Here is a 21,029-nt window from a genome sequence, read left to right on the forward strand (position 1 = left end):
GGGAGGAGGCTGGCGGGGAGAGGGGGGGGGAGGGAGGGGTCGTGTTGGGGGTGCAGCTGCAGGGGGAAAGAGAGGGAGGGATGGGGGCGAGGGAGGGAGGGAGGCAGGGGTGGGGAGGGGGGCGGAGCTGCAGAAAGTATCCCCCGCCCTCCTGCTCGTCTGTGCGCTCCATGCAATTACCTGTTCCCACAGCACTGATGTGAGCGCGAATTGGCGAGCACATGCCACGTTGAGAGAAAAATATCTGAACTGAGGACCAGCTACAGGGGCTCGCGAGGACCATTTGAGTTTAATCCACCTTACAACAACAACAACAAAACTCCAGCAAGTGGTTTAACAAACCTCTGAAACAAGCAGCCGACTGAGGACCTGAGAGAGCCGCAAGGATGCACTTGTTGTCCGCCAGCTGCGTGTGTGCCCTCCTCTTGGCCACGCTCCCCCGCCAAGGTAAGCTTTTGTCCCGGTATCCGGGCAGCGGTGCTGCTCACGCGGGTTCGTCCGTGCACAAAAGCCGCGAATAGTCCACATGAGGGGGAAATCCCAGCAGTAGCACCTGCGTGCCACCAAAACTTCAGCCAGGTATATCGATCAGATTTCCGTGGGAGCAGTGGAGCATTGCCGCCCTTGTTTTTTTTAAAGTTAGAGAGCACTAATTCATTTTCTTGTTCATTTCACTCGTTGCAAGTATCCAGTCATGTGTATTTATGTGGACGTGGTTTGCGTATGAATGTATGCGAGGATAACCCTTTCTGGTTGTTTTGTAAAAAATCATGGGAAAAAAGTATTATCTTATTGTTGTTTATTGCGTATAAACCACATATTCCAGTGGGCATTCGTATGCTTGGCACTTGTGATAGATTATATTCAAACAATCTAAATTTAATTGTCAATAATGCATAACAAAAGTTAAATAAGACCAAGCAGTTTCTTTTTACTTACTTCACGGTCGTAAATGTTTTATTACTGTACATTCCTGGTCATATCTAAAAAAAGTGACTTTTCTTGTGTATACGTGGCTTATGTGAGATGATATATTGTCCATTGTGCCACCCTTTTTTGTTGATCCCTTACATGGTGGGAGAGGCATGCAGTGAGTTAGTCATCATCAGTCAGTCTACAAATGTGCTCATGCCCTGGTGTCGTCATGATACCTCATCTTTGTCATTTATTTCTGTGAACGTAGGCTGTTGAGCAGAATGATGCCTTGGTTACATCCTGTCTGAATTATTGGAATTATGTTGGCTGTGGGGAAAGTGCTCCTGACATTCTCGAAAAAGTAATTACATGCAGGATCGGATTCATTGTGGATGTGAACAGTGACATGAATGCGTCCAAAGTACAGCAAATAAATACAGTTATTTGGGTAGGATTTAAATGCAGCAACCTGCCACTCAGTGGTGATTTTTCAAAATTGGACTATGTGTGCTTTTTAAAAGAACTCTTCGTCCTAATTCTATCCTAGGTATTTTACATGCAGAAGGAGGTTCAGCCTTTCTCCAGGCTTCTTGTTGTCTGCTCTGTCAGGCCAACAGGTAGCAACACCATGTGCTCACTCAGCCAGGCCATTAAACAAAGCTGCACAGAAGCTCAAAGTACACTACTCCCTTGGAACGGAGAGGGGTGGAGAGGTTGATCTAACTGTACTCCCTTCTTCCACCTCGTCACACCCCAGAGGCCCCTGTTGTTGAAAATTAACACCATGCAGCACCTATCAGTCAGGCTCAGGTGGTTTATTTGTGAGGAAATGAATGTCCCTTTTAAGATGTTTTTACACCGCTGTGCCGCTGCAGTGCTGTGTGCTGGAGACAGGAGGAGTGCCCTGAGTTGATAATGAGGTTAGGCTTTATGGTCGTCCACAATGCTGTGTGTTTAGTTGGCGTGATGTCCAAAACATGTGTGTGTGTGTTTGCCTACACAACAGATGGTCAGTCTTGCTGAAACTGAAGGGTTCTCTTGAGCGGGTTACGAAACAGCAATGTTTGTGATTCTTCAATTTGCTCAATGCGAGCAAACAAATCTGACTGAAAGCCTTTATTGAGTTTGGATTTTCAATAAAATCAGCATTGACGGTTGAAATAAAAAACAGGCCTATGTTTATTATATTGGAACTGATGAAAAAAGAAGAGCTCCCGGGGCTTTGTCGGTAAAGGTCGAGCCTTTTCCACAACGGGATAGAATAGAAAAACTGAGCTCTAAATAACTCTGAGAACAAATAGTCAGAAAGATGCATCTGTTTTTTTGTTCACTCCCTTGTCTCCGCCCTTCCCCCACCACCACCCTCGCCCCCCCTGAACAGGCAGGCAGCTCTCGGTGTCACAGCTGGTATTACTTGTCAAGCGAGTGGGGCTCTCCCTTTTGCTAATGGACTAATCTCTTGTGGGGGTCACCCAATTTCACCTGAGATAGAGTCGGTCTCCTTTCTTTGATCTTTAACTAGGTTATGTTCAGACCTGCCTCGTGAATGTTGTGATGTTAATGCAACAGGAAAGAACAACTTTAATTGTACACTTGTGTTCCATGGGAGATTGTGTACAACTATGTATTTGTGTGCGTGTGCACGTATCATCTTGTTTATAGGCGCTTTCCTCTTGAAGTCTGAAGACTGCGTCTGAATGTTTCTTCTTTGAAAAGAGATTTCTTTGTGACTTGTCTTGTATCTCCTCATGCACAATTCAAATGCATTCATGAGAAGTATGGCAACTCAGCCGATTCAAGACTTTGAATAGAAATGCTGCATCTTGGTGCTGTCACTTTAACACTTCGTTCATCGATTTAGCTCATTGCTAGCTACAGAACACAATACAATGGTGTCATCAAGTTTAACTATCTGAATAATTGAGGAAAGACATTAGGTAGTATTAAAATCTGCAGCATTGAACGATTTGATTGTGGGTGCAGAAGATCTTAAACGAACAAAGGAAACTAAGCTCCTATTAATCCATAATTTCTCACTTTTGGAATTAAAATGCTTAAAAAAGTCCCCAAATGTGAGATCCACACACAACTCATTCCACTACTGGATGCTTAACCCACATTTGTTAGCTCACTTAGTCTCTTAAAAAGCCCTGTGAGGACTCTCAGTCCTGTGTGTGGAACAAAAGGTGTGAAGTGGATTTTTTTTGCCCTTCCGTCACACAGTACACTTACTTGTGTTTTTGATGAGTACTGAGTGGGAAGTGAGACATATTTCATTACTCACCAAGATTAACATTATGTCTTCCTCAGGCCTTGATCAGAATATGAAATCCGGGAAAATTTAAGCACAAGCGGCTGTTGATGGAGAAAATAGGGGGACAGTTTCATGGCTTCAAACAAGAGGGGCCCGTTCAGACAGGCGAAGTCGTACTGTAAATTAAAGCAGCATTAGGGTGGGGAACCCAGTGTCACTTCCCATCAGGGGGTGCCGGATTCCTACTAGCACCCCTGGCAGCGCTGCTTTATAGCGCGGATGTGAGGCTCAAGCCTAATTAACTACTGACATGGTAGCTTCGGCTTTGAAATTACTAATGAATACAAATAAAGAGGAAGCTAAAGGTGATGTGCAACTAAAAATAAACATACGTTATGATGAAATTAAAACATGGCTGTTACATAATCTTTGATCCTGCACAAGAACAAAGAGCGGGTTTTTAGTGCACTCAGAAATTCGATATATGGGTTGATCAGTAACATGAAACATCTGTGGGTTATACATTTTACAATAAATTAAGCTGATGCAACAGCTTGTCCCCGGAGAAATTATGCTTATAATATATGCATCTGGACCATATGGTCATATACTGTAGATCTGGGATTAAACAGACAAACAAATGGTCCGAGATTGTGTCAACAAGAGTACAATTGGTACCAACTTTAATTCTGAGCTAATACAGTTGAATATAATCATGTAGTAGTGATTTATTTAAGTCTGTTTGCCACCAAACCCCCCTCCACACACACACACACATCCACCAGGACACAGAGGAGGTGGAGGAGGTTTTTAGGGCCGTGAAGAGGCCCCCGCTGTCTCATTAGGGTTCTTGTATATTTGCAGTTGTTAAAAACAGTTTGCTCACATTGAGCTAAATTCTTACAGTTTTTGCCGATTAGAACTAGTCGTTTTATGGCTAAAGCTCTAAAACTAATTGGCTCCAAACGTCTCATGTTAGGTGTAGTAAGACTGCGGTGGAGAAGTATGAGCTAGCTCATGAACATGCTAAGTTTCCTACATGTCAGAGAGAGCAATTGACTCTCTGCTGGACTCCTTGAGCTGGGAAATGTGTACGTGCTCTTGCTAAGAGAAAATTAAATCAATAGTGGGACAAAAGCAATCAGTCTGAGGCAATGCCTCAATGAGAAAAAGTTTTTTTGTTCGCCTGTAATAGTTTTACGCACATGATTATCAGTCAAACAGCAACAATTGAATCTTAATTACACATTGGTGACTGGTTTCCCCCACATTTAGAACCGGATTGTGAGATATATTGACGTTTTATAAACACAGCTATAATGGCCTCTTCAGCTGTTGAGCCAGGTTAAGAAAGACCGGTTGAAAGTCGCACTTTGTCCACTTTTTATACGCGCTGCGCATTTACATGGTTAAACTGAGTTGTTGTCGTGTTTTAGCAAACAGACTAACATCTCAGTTTACTCTCTGCCATTTCCTCACTTTTCTCATTGTGCAGACAGGTTCCTCGCCCTGCCGTGGAAAATAATGCTTTATTTGTTATTCAAGGGGTGGGACCAGAGTTCTATTGTTTCAGCTATAAAGAAAGGCTTAACAACAGGAGAGGGATGACTGTGCTATGCAGTAGTGCTTCGTTCTTTATGCAGGAATACCCCTATTGAAATGCGTGAAGGTATCCTTGGTTTTGGTGAAAGCCCAACAGCACTCTGAGATTGGGCAGCCCTTGTCTCGAGGACAAAAAGTGAGGTTGTTTCTCTCTTTTGTCATTGACGCAGCCCCCATCTTTCACTGGATTTCCTGTGGACTCCCGCCGACTGTATTGTGATGCTGGCTCCTTTTTAACAAATGAGTGTATGATAGTGATTTCTTGCTCCCGCTCCTCTCTTTGTCATTAATATGGAACAGCACACACCCCTCGGAGAGGGCACAGAGTCACGGCTGCCTCTCCCCGCACTTCTCATGTGCAACCTGGCTGGGTGGAGTGGGGGGTTTCTCCTCCATATCAAAAGCCTGTGGCCACACCCATCTTCAGCAGGGCCTGGATCTTTGTTCAAATTCTCCATGAGAGTCATTGCTATGTTTGAATGAATTCTTTGCAAGCTCTCCATTAACTGTGATGTTAATCGTTTGACCTTAGAGAATATTTAAGGAATATCATAAAGGGGCGTATGAAAAGTCAGAGAGTGGGTGCTTATGTGGCTTTTGTTTTTTGTGAATTACATTTAATTAACACATTTTTCTCATTACAATGTATCTTCTAGATTAAGCAAAGACAAAGACACTTTTGCCACCACAGCAGATTATCAGCAGCAGGGGCTCTTACTGACCTATGATGGGGGTTCGTTTATGTATGCCTCCACTTCCATTAAATCATAATATCCTATTTATGAGACTCAAGTGGCAAGACAGGAGATTGCTTGTGTATTCAGCCTTTATTTTGACTTAGTCTGAGGTTCAAGGAAGTCAGGCAAGGTTGACAGATCTTTTGTACAAAAGGTGAAACATCCATTTGGAGCCGGGGGCCAACTAACAAAATGACACAGACTTTTATCTTCCATTCATTTCTGAGTCATCCTCTGTCAGGCCAAAAGCTTGTTCACACTACTGAGAATTCTCTATTCATTCAGACGCTGTTTCGCAATTTTTCATTTATGATACATTGCGCTGTTCCCATACACAGCCTTCAGGACTCAACAGAACAGTCTTGTGTCTCCATTTGACCTTGGTATTCACATTCTCGCCATTTTAAAAGCTGGTTTCTTTGTGTTGTGCTGATGTGCACCATTCTTCCCTCATACACTGCTGCGGTAGTCTGCGAGTGCCCGAAGCTATCGTTGCTTATACACTGCTTCGGTTGAACTTGCCGGAGACAGGAGTTCTCATTCAAGGAGATTCAGAATTAGAAGCCTGACAGTCTGTTAGTCACGAACAGTGCCTAAGTGTGAAAAAGATAGAAGATTAAATCGTTGGATCATCTTCTCTGGTTCATCCCTATATCAATACACTTGGGACCACCCTTGAACCTTTATGGAGGTCTAGAATATGCTCATGGGAAAGGGGAGGAAAGCCCAAGCATATCATATTCTCATATGCTGGATGCCACCATTGCATTTTAAAATCAAAGTGTTTTTCTTATAATGGTCTTTATCTTTTTTTAAACTAAAGCTTTACTCTTTTACTAAATTTCATGCTGCTTTGTTCAGTAGATTCCCAATTAATGCTATACGGATCTTTATTAATTGTAATGTCACATTAACCAGCAAGTAAAAGAGTAAAGCTGCACCAATAGGCTGGCTCCCACCAACCTGAGTTCATTGTTAAAACACGCCTGAACACCAAGTGTTAAAATAGTGAAATAAATGGATTCAAAGTCTGTCAGTGTGTAGCATTTAGGGCATTCTTTTGGTAAGAATGTAATATAGTACAATAAGCATGTTATCTTTAGTTTTTCTGGATCCCCTAAAAATAAGAATGGTTGTATTTTTGTGAGCTCAGATTGAGCCGTTTATAACTTCATACAGAGCGGGCCCTTGCCCTTTTTTCCCGGAGTCCACTTTGTTGCACCGTCATGTTTGTACAGTAGCCTAGAAAGAACAAACCAACGACTGCTCTGGAGAGGGGGCCATTTGTCTGTTTTGTATCCGTTCTCCGACACGCTTGGCACACACAGATTTAGTTGGGGGCAAACTGCGGGCTCACCACTAATAATACAAATTATACACACTGGCCCTTTAAGAGACACTCATTTAATTGACCTAAATTATTTACCAAAAATTGTGTGCAGAACATATATCCAAAAATAAGGGATAGGCCATTTAAATAATAATGTATTACTTTAAACTAATTATGTAATATACTGTTTATCCTTAAGCGAAACAGTTAAAATACTAACCTAAAAGTAAGAGACAAACAGCAGTATTGTAGTATTCTTGACCCACAAATGCCTCAGAGAACATGTTTACTCTTCAGTATTCACCTGTTCCACTGCCAGACATTACAGGCAAGGTGAAGAGATGCTTTTCTGTTAATTAGATGAAATATTTAATGTCCTAACAGGACGTCTTAAGAGATCAAGTAGCCTTGTGTTCCTGGGGAGAATCTCTGCATTACACATCCCACTGGTGCGTTTTAAACATCAACCTTTGTAATGACTTAGACTCTTGGCACAGGAAAAAACCATGCATGGCTCTCTGTGTTGACGGCAAAGTGGTCGCAGAAGAAGAAGCAGGCGCGTTTAAGAGCATACTAACAAGCAGCCTGAGGCTCGTGCCATATCAAGTTGCTTTATTACAGTGCCTGTCTTGTCTAGAGTGAGGACATTGTTAAATGGCCATTGCAGGGTTTCATTTTGAGTAATGAAGATGCCATAACCCATTATGCTGCCATTAATTTCCCCCCACTTACATGTCGTGGAAACAAGAAAAGATGACACATCATTTGCTCATATAATGATGGAGATTTCATTTAATTCTGTGCAAGGGCCTGGTCACAGCAACATAGAAACTAAGGGTCAATGTGAGTGTCAAAATCTCAGGATTACCGCTCTCATTGTCACAGCACGCTCCTGTAAAAACAGAGCCAACATAAACAGACACGCCAAAGCAAAAGCATATCACAGCCACTGTTTGTCATTTGTTAACCCAATAATATCTCCCACTGGGTTTGGAATAATTGTCACCTTTCTGCTCAGGGTGCTATTTTATGTGATATGCTTGAATGAATATATGTGTTATTGTCCTCAGTCATGGATTTTCATAACTCAGGTCATTACATCTGCGAATATGCATGTTCTTAATATTAACATTAGAGTAGGCCGCTAAGAAAGTTAGTTTTTAGATGTGATTTTCTCTCTTGCTCGGTTTCTACATCATTTTTTCCTTCTGCTGAGAAGTTCTCGTGAGCTAGAAAACAAGACTATACACAGCATGCTAACATGCTCCCAGTGTTAATGTTATCATTCTGATGTTGATCATGTTCACCGTCGTAGTCCAACCATTTAGCATGCTAACCTTTGCGAATTCGTGCAGATGAGTTTGACGAGAAAGACGTTATTCTTGTAGGATTTGGTAATTAAAGTCTCGGATGTATAAAAATTGTGATCTAAAGAAGCACGAAGGGGAACAAAGTGGTAGCCGACATTGCCATCTGTAGCGCCTTGCTGCTAGGAATATTTTTGTATGGCGTACTTCCAAATATGTGTAGTTTCTACAACTATTGCTTCATTTTTTTTTTTAACAACACAGCAAATATCCTTATTTATCAGTGATTCTTTTGTTCTATTACAATTTATAGCCCTTTCCGTACTTTCAGAGAAGCCGTTGCTCCGAGCTTCTGCATTTTGATCTGACCCTGCAGTCGAATCAGCTCGTTGCTCCAGAGAACCTTCTGAACAGCGTGTTGACTCAGCTCGCTTGAAGGCGGATAGTCTGTGCAGAGCATCCCATGGAGATTTGTACCCCCGAGCTCACTCGGCCATACTGTAGATATTTTGTAGATATGTTTCAGAGGTTCTCATTGACAGATTTTGTGTAAAGTGTGGTGTTTGTGTGCTGCTCATACAATCGGTTAGATCTGCAGGGCTTCTTCTTCTGCTCTTGTTCTGGATGTACCACAAAGTGGGAGCGTTATAAGATGTGCAATGCCAGGCTTGATGGTTAAAAGCACTTACGCTGATGTATTGCTTCTCGTCAAAATGGAAAAAGAAATTGCAACAGCCACTCCTAATGAAATTATTATGCCTTAAAGGACCCGCCTACCCAACACGACGGGGACATATGTGAATTGACATAAACTGTGAGTGGTCATCGAATTCCACAGGAACAAAAGTCATGGAGAGACTCAAAGGTGGGACAGCACATGTTAATCTTCAGCCTTTCACCGTTCTCCCATCAAAGCAGACGTTGGTCCATGGCTATTACATGTGAAACCCCACAGATTTGATGTGCAAGCAGGTACATAATCCTTTGTATGTATTATCTGCATTGCATGTATTCTTCCCATCGCTCTCTGCTCTGTTTAGCCAGCAGTGGCTTTAGGACCCCCCCGCAGTCAGAAGCTAAAGCAGGGCACACTTTGAAACCGTCATGCCCTCTTTATACCAACCAGGCTGTTTGGCTTATTGGAATGGAGAGCGTTGCCTGCTCTGTTTCACAGCGGAGGGTTAGAAGGTCAGGTCTGCCATTATGAGTGCACAACAGCCTACATGACTCTTCGCTCAACGAATGGGGAAGTATCAGCCTCGCCATGGCAATTACCAGTGACGGAAGCTACACAAGCCATCTGCTGAACAAAAGAAAATATCTACCTGGTAATATATTTAGTTGTTTACAGCGTAACACAACATGTATTATTGATACGGCAAAGTAGGTGCTGTGCATTACATTGAGACAATACTACAATCATTGCACATATTTCCACTAAACATCCATTTTGTGTTGAAGAAAATATTTGTCCATGGCTCATGCGGTGTCTAATGAAGCACTTTAAGATCAATGAGTGGGTGCATTCTTGTTTTCCCACGTAGAGAAGTGATGGGCTCTGGGCAGGGCTGTGTGTGGCATGTGGCCAGCTCGGCTGTGTGGACAAGGCTGCCTTTACCTTCAACAGGGGCTTTGTTGTGGCAGTGGGTTTGATTGGTATCCTCAGGCACCTGCGACTGTAATATGGACATACAGATAGTATAATAGAAAACACAAGTGCTCCCTCAGGCCCAATGTGCCGCAGATGTTCAATGGATTTCCTCGTTATGGCGTCGAAGGGGCAAGAATAGGGCGGGGCCACTTTTACAGAATACGGAGCATTTATGGTGGAGACAGACATGCAAGTACTTGAACATGAAGTGTATTGCATTTGGGGTAAATAGTTGAATGTGTAGCTGCTATCTAGGGTAATATAAAAAATAAACAATAGATAATTCTACATATTTTTCTACCAGTATGCATTAGTCTGATGGGGCAGTGGATGATTAAATTTACCCTCCTGGAGTGCTTTGTCTCTTTGTATATATAATGTCTTGAACATGAGGGTTTGGCATGGGTCTTGGCTGAAACTAACTATCATTATCATTTCAGATTCAGCAAATAAAGTAGAAATGCCCATCACATTACAAAGTAACATGTGTTACAGTCCAAAATAATTAAGATAATTAGTTTGCAATGATATAAAACAGAGCAAAGTAGCGGTCGTGTTGAAAATGTTTACCTTTTATAAACGACTGAATTATACAATTAAGAGCTGAAACAATTAGCAACTCGTCAAATGCCAACCAGTCTGTAGTTCAACCCTCTCAAATGTCAATGTGCTGCTTTGTATCTTTCTCTTTTATATCACAGTAAAATAAATATATTTCGGACCAGACAAAACAAGACATTTCGTTTCCTTGGCCTATTAGAAATTGTGGTCGGTATTTTCACCGATCTCTTTCATGGACCAAACAACCAAATAATAGTAAATAAAGTATTTTATTAATCTCCAAAATCTTCATTAGTCACCAATGTTGTGCAAGAGGATTTGTAGTGAGCTAGGACTGTAACAAGTGAACAATTTAATACAAAATGGCTTGATAATTGACAGAATATAGCAAACATGTTTGACTATTTAATTTCTGTGGATGGATTACATTTGTAATGGATTAATCATGCCAGTTTCTCTTTTTCTGCATGACGTTAGTGCCGAGGACCCTAAAGGCTATGAATACAACTGATTACAAAACGATGTCCGATCTATAATCGGACATCCTGGAAGTCAGTCCTGCTCTGGTAGCCTCAATTGCTTCAGGCAAGCGAGGCTACTACCAGGTTTATGGAGTGTATGCATAAAACTGAAACTTGATTGTTGTTTTGAATGTGTCAGGAATATTTTTAAACTGCCTATTATTCCTTGGAGCCGCACACGGTAGAGAACAACTTGAGGATTCACTTAATGGACTTCGATTTATGAGTATCAATTCAAACTCGTCAGAAATTCAATGGGTACTTTATTCATTAGTGAAGAGCATTACTCACTTTTCAAGGCTCCATCTGGAACATCACACCGTGTGCTACATTGCTTTAACCCTAACATTTATTTTATTATGCTGTAAACGTTTATTTCATTATCAGTGTGACTACATTTTTAAGATTTAAGTAGGTTGATTATACATCCCAGTGATTGCTGGAGGAAAAGGGTCTGTGATTGTAATTGGCTGAAAATATATTTCTTCCCTCTCTGTTCATTGACCTGTGCCTCATAATGTCCACCTTTTAAAATTATAAACAATTGGAATCCATTAAACCATGTGATCATATACCGTTTTTAGGCTAAACTCAGATGCAACTAAAATGTTGTGGGTATAGTTGAATACGCTAAAATGAATCCAAGCTGCAGTTGATGGAATATGTTTTTTTATTTTAAAAACTATTGTAAAATGTGCTGTATCTGTGTGGCTGGAACATTGTTAAAGACTCACCAAGATTGTGCACTTTTTAAAAAAAACTTTGTATTTAAGAGCTCAACTTTTTTTCAAAAAAGTCTTAGAAGTGTTTAAGTAACCACAAGATAAACTTTGATTCAAAGCCTCTGTGATTACAGGCAGAGTTGTTGCATGTGGATGCAAGCCTATCATTAGGAATAGGCGAGCAGGACAAATTAAATATTGCTTGTGCATAGTAAAGTTTGAAGCCTCTTTGGCATCTGAGAAAGTTATCACATTTACATGACTCAGCAGTAATTAAAAACAAATGAGTGGTTTTCTAATCACATGTCTAAATTGACTGGATTGGAAGTCATTAGGCTCCATCTTTGATGTCCTGTACACAAAAGCAGCAACTGAAATACATTCATACACAAATTTGATACACATCCTTTTTTTGATGCTTTCATGTATTGAATTGAAAAGAGTATTGAATGTCAGTTGAATTCTGTTCCCTTTCATCAAAGAAAGGCAGATAATTACACGTATTTGTTTGTATATCAACATAAAGACACAGTATATTTGATTCTGCAATCCCCTTGCAGAGGAAGAGTTGTTTAAATTCCTACCTGAGAAGCACTGTCATTATCTCCGAGACATGGGAATCCATTAGCTTCCCCTATAGTCTTGGGTACTGTTGGGGAATTTGAAAATGAATCTTGTTCATTCATAGCCCAGAGCCGTCGGTGGGTTGTCCGCTCTTCCTGAGACAGGAAAATGAAGTAATTGCGAAAATGTTAGGCACCGCATTGCATTAGGAAGGGTTAATGGATAAGTAGTAAGCGTTGTGGTTGCGCTTTGTTAATGGTCTAATGTTGCCTTTAATGGCACGCTGCTAATGGGAGTTGTTCGCGGACGGTAAGAGTCAGGACTGGGAGCTCTATGATCTGCCCACAGGCACCTCACAAGCACTTCTCCCCTCCGGTCCCCTGGCCTACGCCCTTCAAATACATAATTCAAGATATAATGGATGTGATTTCTGAGTGCACTTAGCACCCGATCACTCTGGCAGCAGCCTGCTGTCTTAAGAGTGGGGACTTGTGCAGCTCATCTGCTTACGCAATTTATGACATTTTTTAAGAGGGTTTTTTACGAAGGCTTGTGTGGTCGAGTGTAAAGAGGAGAGTGTTTCAAAGACTAATGATCGTGCCACAAGATCAATTTCTAGGAAACCTTATGGCAAGTCATTTAGAGTGATAATCACCCTTCTTGTAATGTACTTTTATCTTTCCCATCTGTCTCGCTCAGTGAAAAGTTTAACAAAATGGCTCTGTGATACTGGCATACACAAAGCTTTAGATTATTTTCAAAAGATGCACTAAAATGTGTTTTCTCTCCGAATTGTACTGTATATAGATATGTTCTTGAGCCTTATGGTAACATTTATTTATGCTGCCCTTGCTTCCAGCACCAACAGAAACTTTCCCCCTAGATATTAGCTCTCTTTAATGCTTTGCTGAAGTTTTGTAGAAGAATTTAAGCCAAATCAAAGCCAAATTGTAGGCTTTGATTGTGCTGTCGGCATCGTAGCTGTCGGAGTGAGACCGTTATCGAAAGGAACTTGAACATCATTTTTTGAAAACTCTTGACAATGGTTCCCTTTTAAAATATCATATCAAAATCTCTTGCTAATCAAAGGGGGAAATGCAAGAGGTTCTTGAAATATTTGCAGCTATTTATGTGTATTCCGTAAATATTTAAGTTGTGTCTCTCATCCAGCTTCGAGGCCTGAATGCCAGTTGATGTAAGTTAGTTAGAGTAAGTCTACAGCAAGGGCAGCAATTCCAATTGCACGTATTGTCTGCGTGGTGTTGAATGTATGAGAGCATATCTCCAACAGAGAAGCTTATGGGACATGGTCTTGGAAATCTACCTGGCAGTCTGAGGTCTATTTGGGTCCTTGGCACTGTATTTTTCTCACTACCTTGCATAACGAGTCAAACACAGACATGTCGTGATGTTGACATATTTTTACACTGAAGCCTGAATCAAATGTTAAACTTCACTTCAAAATACATCTACAGGAAACACTCATTTTTGATACCAGTCTTTCAGAATCAAATTGTTTCCCCACTACTTATACCAATGCGGACGATAAAGCGATACGTTACTTGGACTTCTTAATGGACCAGAATGCAATTTGGTCACAAGACATCCTGTGTTTCTGAGCTGCAGAGCAGGACTCGTTGCTTCCTTTGGGATTATTATTCTAGCGCTCTTATTGTCCTTGCCTACACACGACTAACCCACAGCTGAATGTTTTCACCTGTTGTTTAGGGATTGTCAGCAGGTATTCTGGGAATTGTAGGAAAGCGCAGAGGTGAAAAGCAAACAAGATAAGATGTTCTGTGCACTCAAGCCTCTCTTAAATGGACTCCTGCTATGCAATCCTCAAAAAAAGAACAACTCAGTTTATTAATCTCTGATATATTATCACATTTTGATTCAGATATCGCTGCATTGTGATTGGTGCTCAGAGGTGTGTGACATCCCATTTTCCAACTAAGCCCACCCACTTCAAACCGGCGATCAAATTCGAATGAAAAAAATCTCTCGTGAAATAACCAAAACTGAATTTAACTATTAAAATATTGTTATCATGTGTGAGACCCCATCAGTCGTAGAAATAAGATGATTAAAAATTGTGTTTTGAGGCTCTTTAAACCCTGCATTGAACATCAAGGATGTATGATCTGAAAGATAACAACATGGTATTTCTTCAGGGAAGCAGCCATCAATTACACTTATGACTGGAAACACTTGACGGCAAAAATAAATCCAATCCATCTCCTTGAGCCCTGCGGCAGGTCTGCACAGGTACTCAGGACCCTACTCCAGACTACTCTGAAACCAGAGAAAATGAAGCCAGCATTTTGTTGCAAGGCAACAACGGGAACCCCACATGTGCAACGGCAGGCAATGCATTAGCCCTGTTCCCTCCCACCTGCTGTCGTCTGAAGATGTCTGTTGACCACACATGATGCAGCAAATCAAGATGGTTGTTTTTGCCTCAGGGGCAGAGAGCTATCAATGTGCCTCTCTCGACAAAACACACTGGAAACCGAATTTTATATGTCGGGAAGGGTGAGTGTAAAGCAGATTAGGCCATTCACTGATGAGGGATATTTCTGTGAGCAGTGCTCTTCTGCGCTTTTGCATTCTTATATTTTGTTTTAGCCTTATTTCCCTGAATAACATGCATTAGCACGAGTTCTATGATCGGGCCTTTTGTTTGCAGAGCATAACTACTGTTGTTGGTTCGGTTGCACAGTGTTCTAAAGAGGTGCCCATCCTGCCGGGGTGAAGGAGGGGAGCCATTATGCTTAATATACTCAGACTAATAATATAGTGTGTTGTACATAATTCTCCATTTGCAGTCCATTCTCCTCAGAAGCACACAGGCTTGCTTTGCCCTCAGGTGACAAACATGGCTCTGCTCAATGTAAACAGGGAAAATTCAAGAGGTTTTTATTTATCTTATTCTACTCTAGTTGGCTGGTTGTTGACACACAAAAAACAAGTCAATCATAGAGCTAAAATGATAACTAGATTTAGCAATTCATGATAACTATTTTTATGGTGATTTTCAAGCATCTTCAAACATAAACATATTTGCTGCTCATCAACTCAATATATTTGGTCTATGATCAGACAAAGCAAGAGATTTAAAGACGTCACCGTGGGGTAATTTTTATGGTCATTATCTATTCTAGACCAATTTCCGATTCTATATTTTTCATTGCCTGGCTGTGCATCAATACAGTGTTTTATTAATGTCAGAAAATATCACGCTCAGGTTTACGCAAACAAACTAGGAATTATGAAACTTGTTGATAAGAATCTACAGGAACTTGATCACTTAAAACACACCACCAAATGAATGGTTCAGCTGGACTGCAGATAGAGCCTGTGGGGAACATTGCAGAAAATGAAACCGTTTGTCCTAAGTGTTTCTGTCAATAAAGGCACCTTCTTTTCAGATTGATTCTTTCTGAACGACCTTTACACCCGTCTGAAGGTCAAAGGGGAGTTCAGGGACACATCTTTAGGGTTTTGGATAGTTTTCTGTGCCCTAAAGCAGATGGGGTAGCAAAATATGAGGCTTGTAAAAACATCACAGACTCATTTCACACAATGTGGCTTTTATCATCCACAAAGTACTTCCACAAACTCATGCCTGCTGCATTTAGGCCGCTTCATCATCAACATCAACGCTGGAGCTAAAACAATTTTCAACCAATTTCAACCAATCATTCAGCAGCTATTTAAAAAAAGGCTGAAAGCAAAGAGAGTGAAGAAGTCACTCTTAGCTCTTGTGATTTTTCGGGTAATTCATACACAAAACGATTACTTGAGAAAAATGAAACGGCAGATTTCTGAATAAGAATTGGGTGTCGCAGCTCAAATCGGCAGCAAGGACGTCTGACTAAATTGCCAGATTTTCTTTTGTGGTATTGTAATACGAGACTAGTTGGCACAATGCCATAGCAGCTCTTTTATGCAATACCTTGGTTCGGCTTTGCTTTGAGCTTAATGCTACCGTGAGATGGTAAAGGGAATCATCAAAGTAATCATGATTCATCATGTGGGAACGGCAACTGTCTTTTTGTGATTTGTGCCAATCCTTCTAACAGTTGCCGAGATTTATTCAAAACACCACATTTTAAGGCATCAAACTGACAGACCAACGTTGTCCTCCCAAGAACCATGCTGTTATAGCATGTCTCAAAAACATTTGCAGCATAAAGGTGAGAGAGGCCGAATGTTTTGGGGAAATAATACCAACGCCTTCTGTCACTACAACATACAGAAAATAACATGCAGGACAATTTTATGACGTGCTTCAAAAAAATGGAGTCACTCAGCTATGGTCATCAGTGGGTAGAAACTACAAGTTGATGCCCTGAGTTTTGGAGCACAAAAGCACTCCCAGGCAATTACAGCAGGGAAAGCTCAATTATAGAGCACACAATGTTGACGTTCGGAATAGTGCCTCCACGGTTCAGATTGCAACATAAAGAAATACCGTGTGAAGAGGAATGTTGTGCAAGTGGGCTGTCAGTAATCCGTGAGTGACATTATTACACCCTTTTCCCCGAGACAGACGGACGGAGATAAGCTCGGTATTTTTCAAGTGAGAAAACTCTTCAGCAAGCTAGCCGGGAACACTTCCTCAGCCTGAACACAATTACACAAATACAGTCATGTGCTTTCCATAGTAAAGTATGAACTAAGAGTGTGATCTGACTGTACAGAAGCCTATATACTGTATAGAGCTCATATAGGCTATTAAATGGCTACAGGGATGCTTTGGAGAACCTGCTGGTAGACGGGGCTTTGTGGACATGCGCCATGGGATCTCTATTCACTGCACAATACTCATTTTCAGCCCTTAATACGTTTGGGCCTCTGTTTTCCTTTGGATGTTGCAGCTGAAAGATGTGCGCACACTCAAACACACACACACACACACAAACACACATAAATGGGAGGGTGTAAGGTAGCAAAACAGGGATATACTGTAGAGACTAGTATGGGGTGGTAGCTGATTTCCCTGGTGAGTTTATATCTGAGCTGCCGTCACCTGTCTCTTCTCAGCGATAGAGGCGCCTTAATCAGGAACATGAACATGTCTCCTGTGGTGCTGCCTCCTGTCTCTGTCACTCGCCTGTTACTTGATTTACCCGCACCAAAATATTATCTATTATTTATGTCCAGTATGAGAAGTTAATTTGCGAAGTAGAGAGAAATTCACATCAAACCAAGTTGAGAGGATTTATGTGCCAATAAATGATTACTTTCAATAATTGTATTTAAATTGTATATAAACATGTTTCAGAAGTCTGCAAAAAAAATGTTTAAAACATCGTTAAATACATTGGTGTTATCATATGATCTGTATCTGTGATTGGCAATAGTCAATAGGAAATCAATAATGTTCCTTCACACAGCAATATTCCAACCAAATCTCAAATAAACCAATTTCTGTTATTGGAGTTCTCTAACAGTTTGTTTATTGTCTCTCTTCATGGTTTACATTAGAATGAATGATGACATACTGTTAATATTTTTGTCTACGAATTAATTTAAGTAAAAAGTTGAAAGATACATTTGGTTTATTACAATTCAATTCAATTCAGTTTATTTGTATAGCCCAATTTCACAAATTACAAATTTGTCTCGGAGTGCTTTACAATCTGTACACATAGACATCCCTGCCCCAAAACCTCACATCGGACCAGGAAAAACTCCCAAATAACCCTTCAGGGGGAAAAAAAGGGAAGAAACCTTCAGGAGAGCAACAGAGGAGGATCCCTCTCCAGGATGGACAGATGCAATAGATGTCATGTGTACAGAAGGACAGATTTAGAGTTAAAATACATTCAATGAATGTGACAGAGTGTATGAATAGCATAACAATGTGTTACATCCTAAATTGTGCACGGGCTGTTGTTGGTAAAGATATCATTTGGGCCATTTGAATGATTTTCTACACATTTCGTTAATTTCTAATTTCAGAATTAGTAAAAAGGAAAGAAATTTGAATTGTGATCACTATTTTGCAAAGGATCTGGAAGTGAAGCCAATCGCAACAAAACACAAGGGTTAGACTGTTTGCATCCATTGCTCCCCCATCATATAGACAACTTTTAGAAGTGATGGTTTGTGTATGCATAGCGTGATTATCAATGTAAAGTCTCATTGTTCACCTACTATTGTGGTGAAGGATTACCTTATTTCAGTAAGCAGCAGGAGCTCTGTCTTCTATTACTCTACATGTGAGATTCATTGTGTAACAGTGTAATCTGCACGGATAAAGCCTTCTACTTCATACAGACGCTCGTAAAGTTCTCAGAGGCTATACACAGCTTTATTTGCATATTCAAAACTGCTTATTTGAATTTGGAATGGGGTGAGTCTATAATACAGGATGTAGTGTGATAACCTTTCCAATCTTCCAGGGATTGCAATGAAACTCAGATATAACTCACTATTGTTACTTACCAACTGTAAGATCCAGCAGAGCAGGTTGTGCGGGACATTCCTAAGAAGTGCGAGGCTCAACACTGGGGAAGCACGTGGATCCGCATGCCAACTACTTTCTCAAAGTTTGGATGGTTCCTCGACCATTAGAGTATTCTGGCAATGGCATATAAATAATGTTAATAATTTAACAAATACTCTATACTGATGGATTATTGTTGGCACTGTAAAGTAAGTCCACACATGAAATGTAGTAGGCTACCACTGGATCTGACACATATGCAAATCATGTTTCCATATCCCGCAAAGAGAGCTAATTAACTCTACCTCCTATTCACAATGTCTCCATTTTCCGCCCCAGCGTATGCAATCTTTTATGCCTCGACCAGAAACCTGCATGTGTAGTTAAAGCACATTCAAGCATGAGAGTCATTTTCATTAGATTTACATTTGAAAGACCAAACAAGGGAGTGTTGGACAGCCACATTAGCATACTGTGTTTGCACCAGTAATCTGCAGCACCATTTCAGGTGGATGGAACACCCAGTTGCAAATATCTTGATGTGAGCCAGACTCACGTGTACAGCTCATTAGCAGACAATGATATAGATTTGATCAAATGATAAAGAAAATAGCTATTAGTATGGCATATGGGAATGCAGAAAATGTGCTCGGGGTTGGTAATATGAACTAAATCACTTATTGAGATCGATCAATGCGTGACTTGATTTTAAAGTGAAATCCTTGGAATTTACTTATTGATGCCAAAGGAACCGGTTGTAGGTGTGGAACATCATGGATAATAAGATGAATCACTGCAGGAGAAAGTTATAATTGTACTGCAGTTGACAAGTGACAGCTTATCCCCGTGTTTGGTGAAGAACTCCGGGTGAAACTGTCAGCAGTTGAAATGTGGTGAGGCTTGCTGTCACTATTAAATGTCACAGCCTTATTTAAATGCAGCACTTGTATCTATGTGGGGGACGTGCAGCCGTATCAATGTTTAATAGTTTATGTATTGTGTCTTACATTGCTTAGGTTCTCACAGCTTTAAAAAATCTGATTATAGTCATCATCACAGCAAACATATCATGCATGTTTAAAGCACGAGATGAATGTGCACAAAGCAGCCAGTGATAGGTTAAGCTATTGTGGATATTAAGGGGACACTTTTTTTTTTTTAACATGCACCTGAATCTACATATATATGTATTTTATTCATTTGTCGATGTTTTGTACAGATCAATGTGATATTTCACAATTTATAAGTGAGCATTAGAGGTGCTGGCAGGTACATTTGGTCACCTTGACACGGAGCAAGGCTCGCTGTTTCTCCGGTGTCCAGTCTTTAAACTAGGCTAAGCTAACCGGCTGTAGCTTCAAATGTAACACTTGAGTGGTATCAATCTTTTCATCTCACTCTCCCCAGGAGAAATGAGTATATATATCCCAAATGTGGAACTATTCCAGTTTAAAGTGAGATGGGTGGTCACAGGGCAGTCACACCAGTAACTGTCAGGAAACAACTTAAAAAGAAAATACATCAGAGCCTAACATGAAGCGGGACATGCCTGTAGGAAAGGACTTTATTCAATTATCTGTTGTCTGTCAGCTGCTTGCTGTATGTCTTGACAGGCTTTACTGGTTGGTTAGTTGAGTCAGACCGGGTGTTGTTTCAGAGCTGACACCTCGTAAAGATGAGTGACACGTGTCGGGAGTAGGAAGTTGTTCAGTGTCAGGGGGACGGCACACTTTGTTTAGTTGAGGCTCACTGTTTGATATTGTTTGGAGTTGTAACAACATTATAAGACCACCAGCCATTTAGGAACGTGTCTAATTGTCCTGATGGAAATGACACTTGACAAGAGGGGTTTAAATTTGTGGGGAAACAAACAGATCGTGTGCTCATCCTGACGTCACGAGCCCCCGTGCCATCAGGGTGCCAGTTGTTACTCCGTCCTCATGTGGACAATGGTAACCATAGTAAAAGTATTTACTTTCATTCAAACAAGATTCAAATGAGTGTCACGCACACAGCAAATTTATTTACCGCCCCATCTCTCTGAGGAAACCTTTCAATGTCTGAGTCGAGCTAGGAGGGAAAGTGAGACGAAAAAACTTTAGTTGCAGTGCAGAAATGACATTACGGTTTGCAGCAGTTTTCTTGTGCGTGAATATAATCACACCAGGGTTGAATGCACACGTAGTTTCGCGCTTACATGTAAGATTGTCGCTGCGTTGTTCTCTTACACTTTACTGAACAGCTGATGAGCTGTTTGGGATTTTAGCTGTCAAGATGTTTGTCTCCACACGCCCACTCGCGCGTTAACTTGGCCTGAACCCAGAGAGGTCTGAAATGTGAATCTGAACACCAAAAACCGAGCAGCACCTCATTTTCAGTTGCGTCATAGCAGCCAATTCTTCCCCGGA

At 40.9% G+C, this 21,029-nt stretch overlaps 1 protein-coding gene across 1 annotated transcript in view; it reads left to right on the forward strand.

Moving 5' to 3' along the window:
* The first annotated feature begins 210 nt into the window (after positions 1-210).
* The window catches only part of LOC130211213 (CD166 antigen homolog A-like), a 30,936-nt gene continuing 10,117 nt past the window's right edge, over positions 211-21,029 (forward strand). The window contains exon 1 of the mRNA XM_056441942.1: positions 211-447. Within this exon, the coding sequence (XP_056297917.1) occupies positions 387-447 (61 nt within the window). The 5' untranslated portion in view covers positions 211-386. The remainder of the gene's footprint in view (positions 448-21,029) is intronic.

Source organism: Pseudoliparis swirei, chromosome 20 (genome assembly GCF_029220125.1).
Source record: "Pseudoliparis swirei isolate HS2019 ecotype Mariana Trench chromosome 20, NWPU_hadal_v1, whole genome shotgun sequence".
In the NCBI taxonomy this organism is placed as follows: domain Eukaryota; kingdom Metazoa; phylum Chordata; class Actinopteri; order Perciformes; family Liparidae; genus Pseudoliparis; species Pseudoliparis swirei.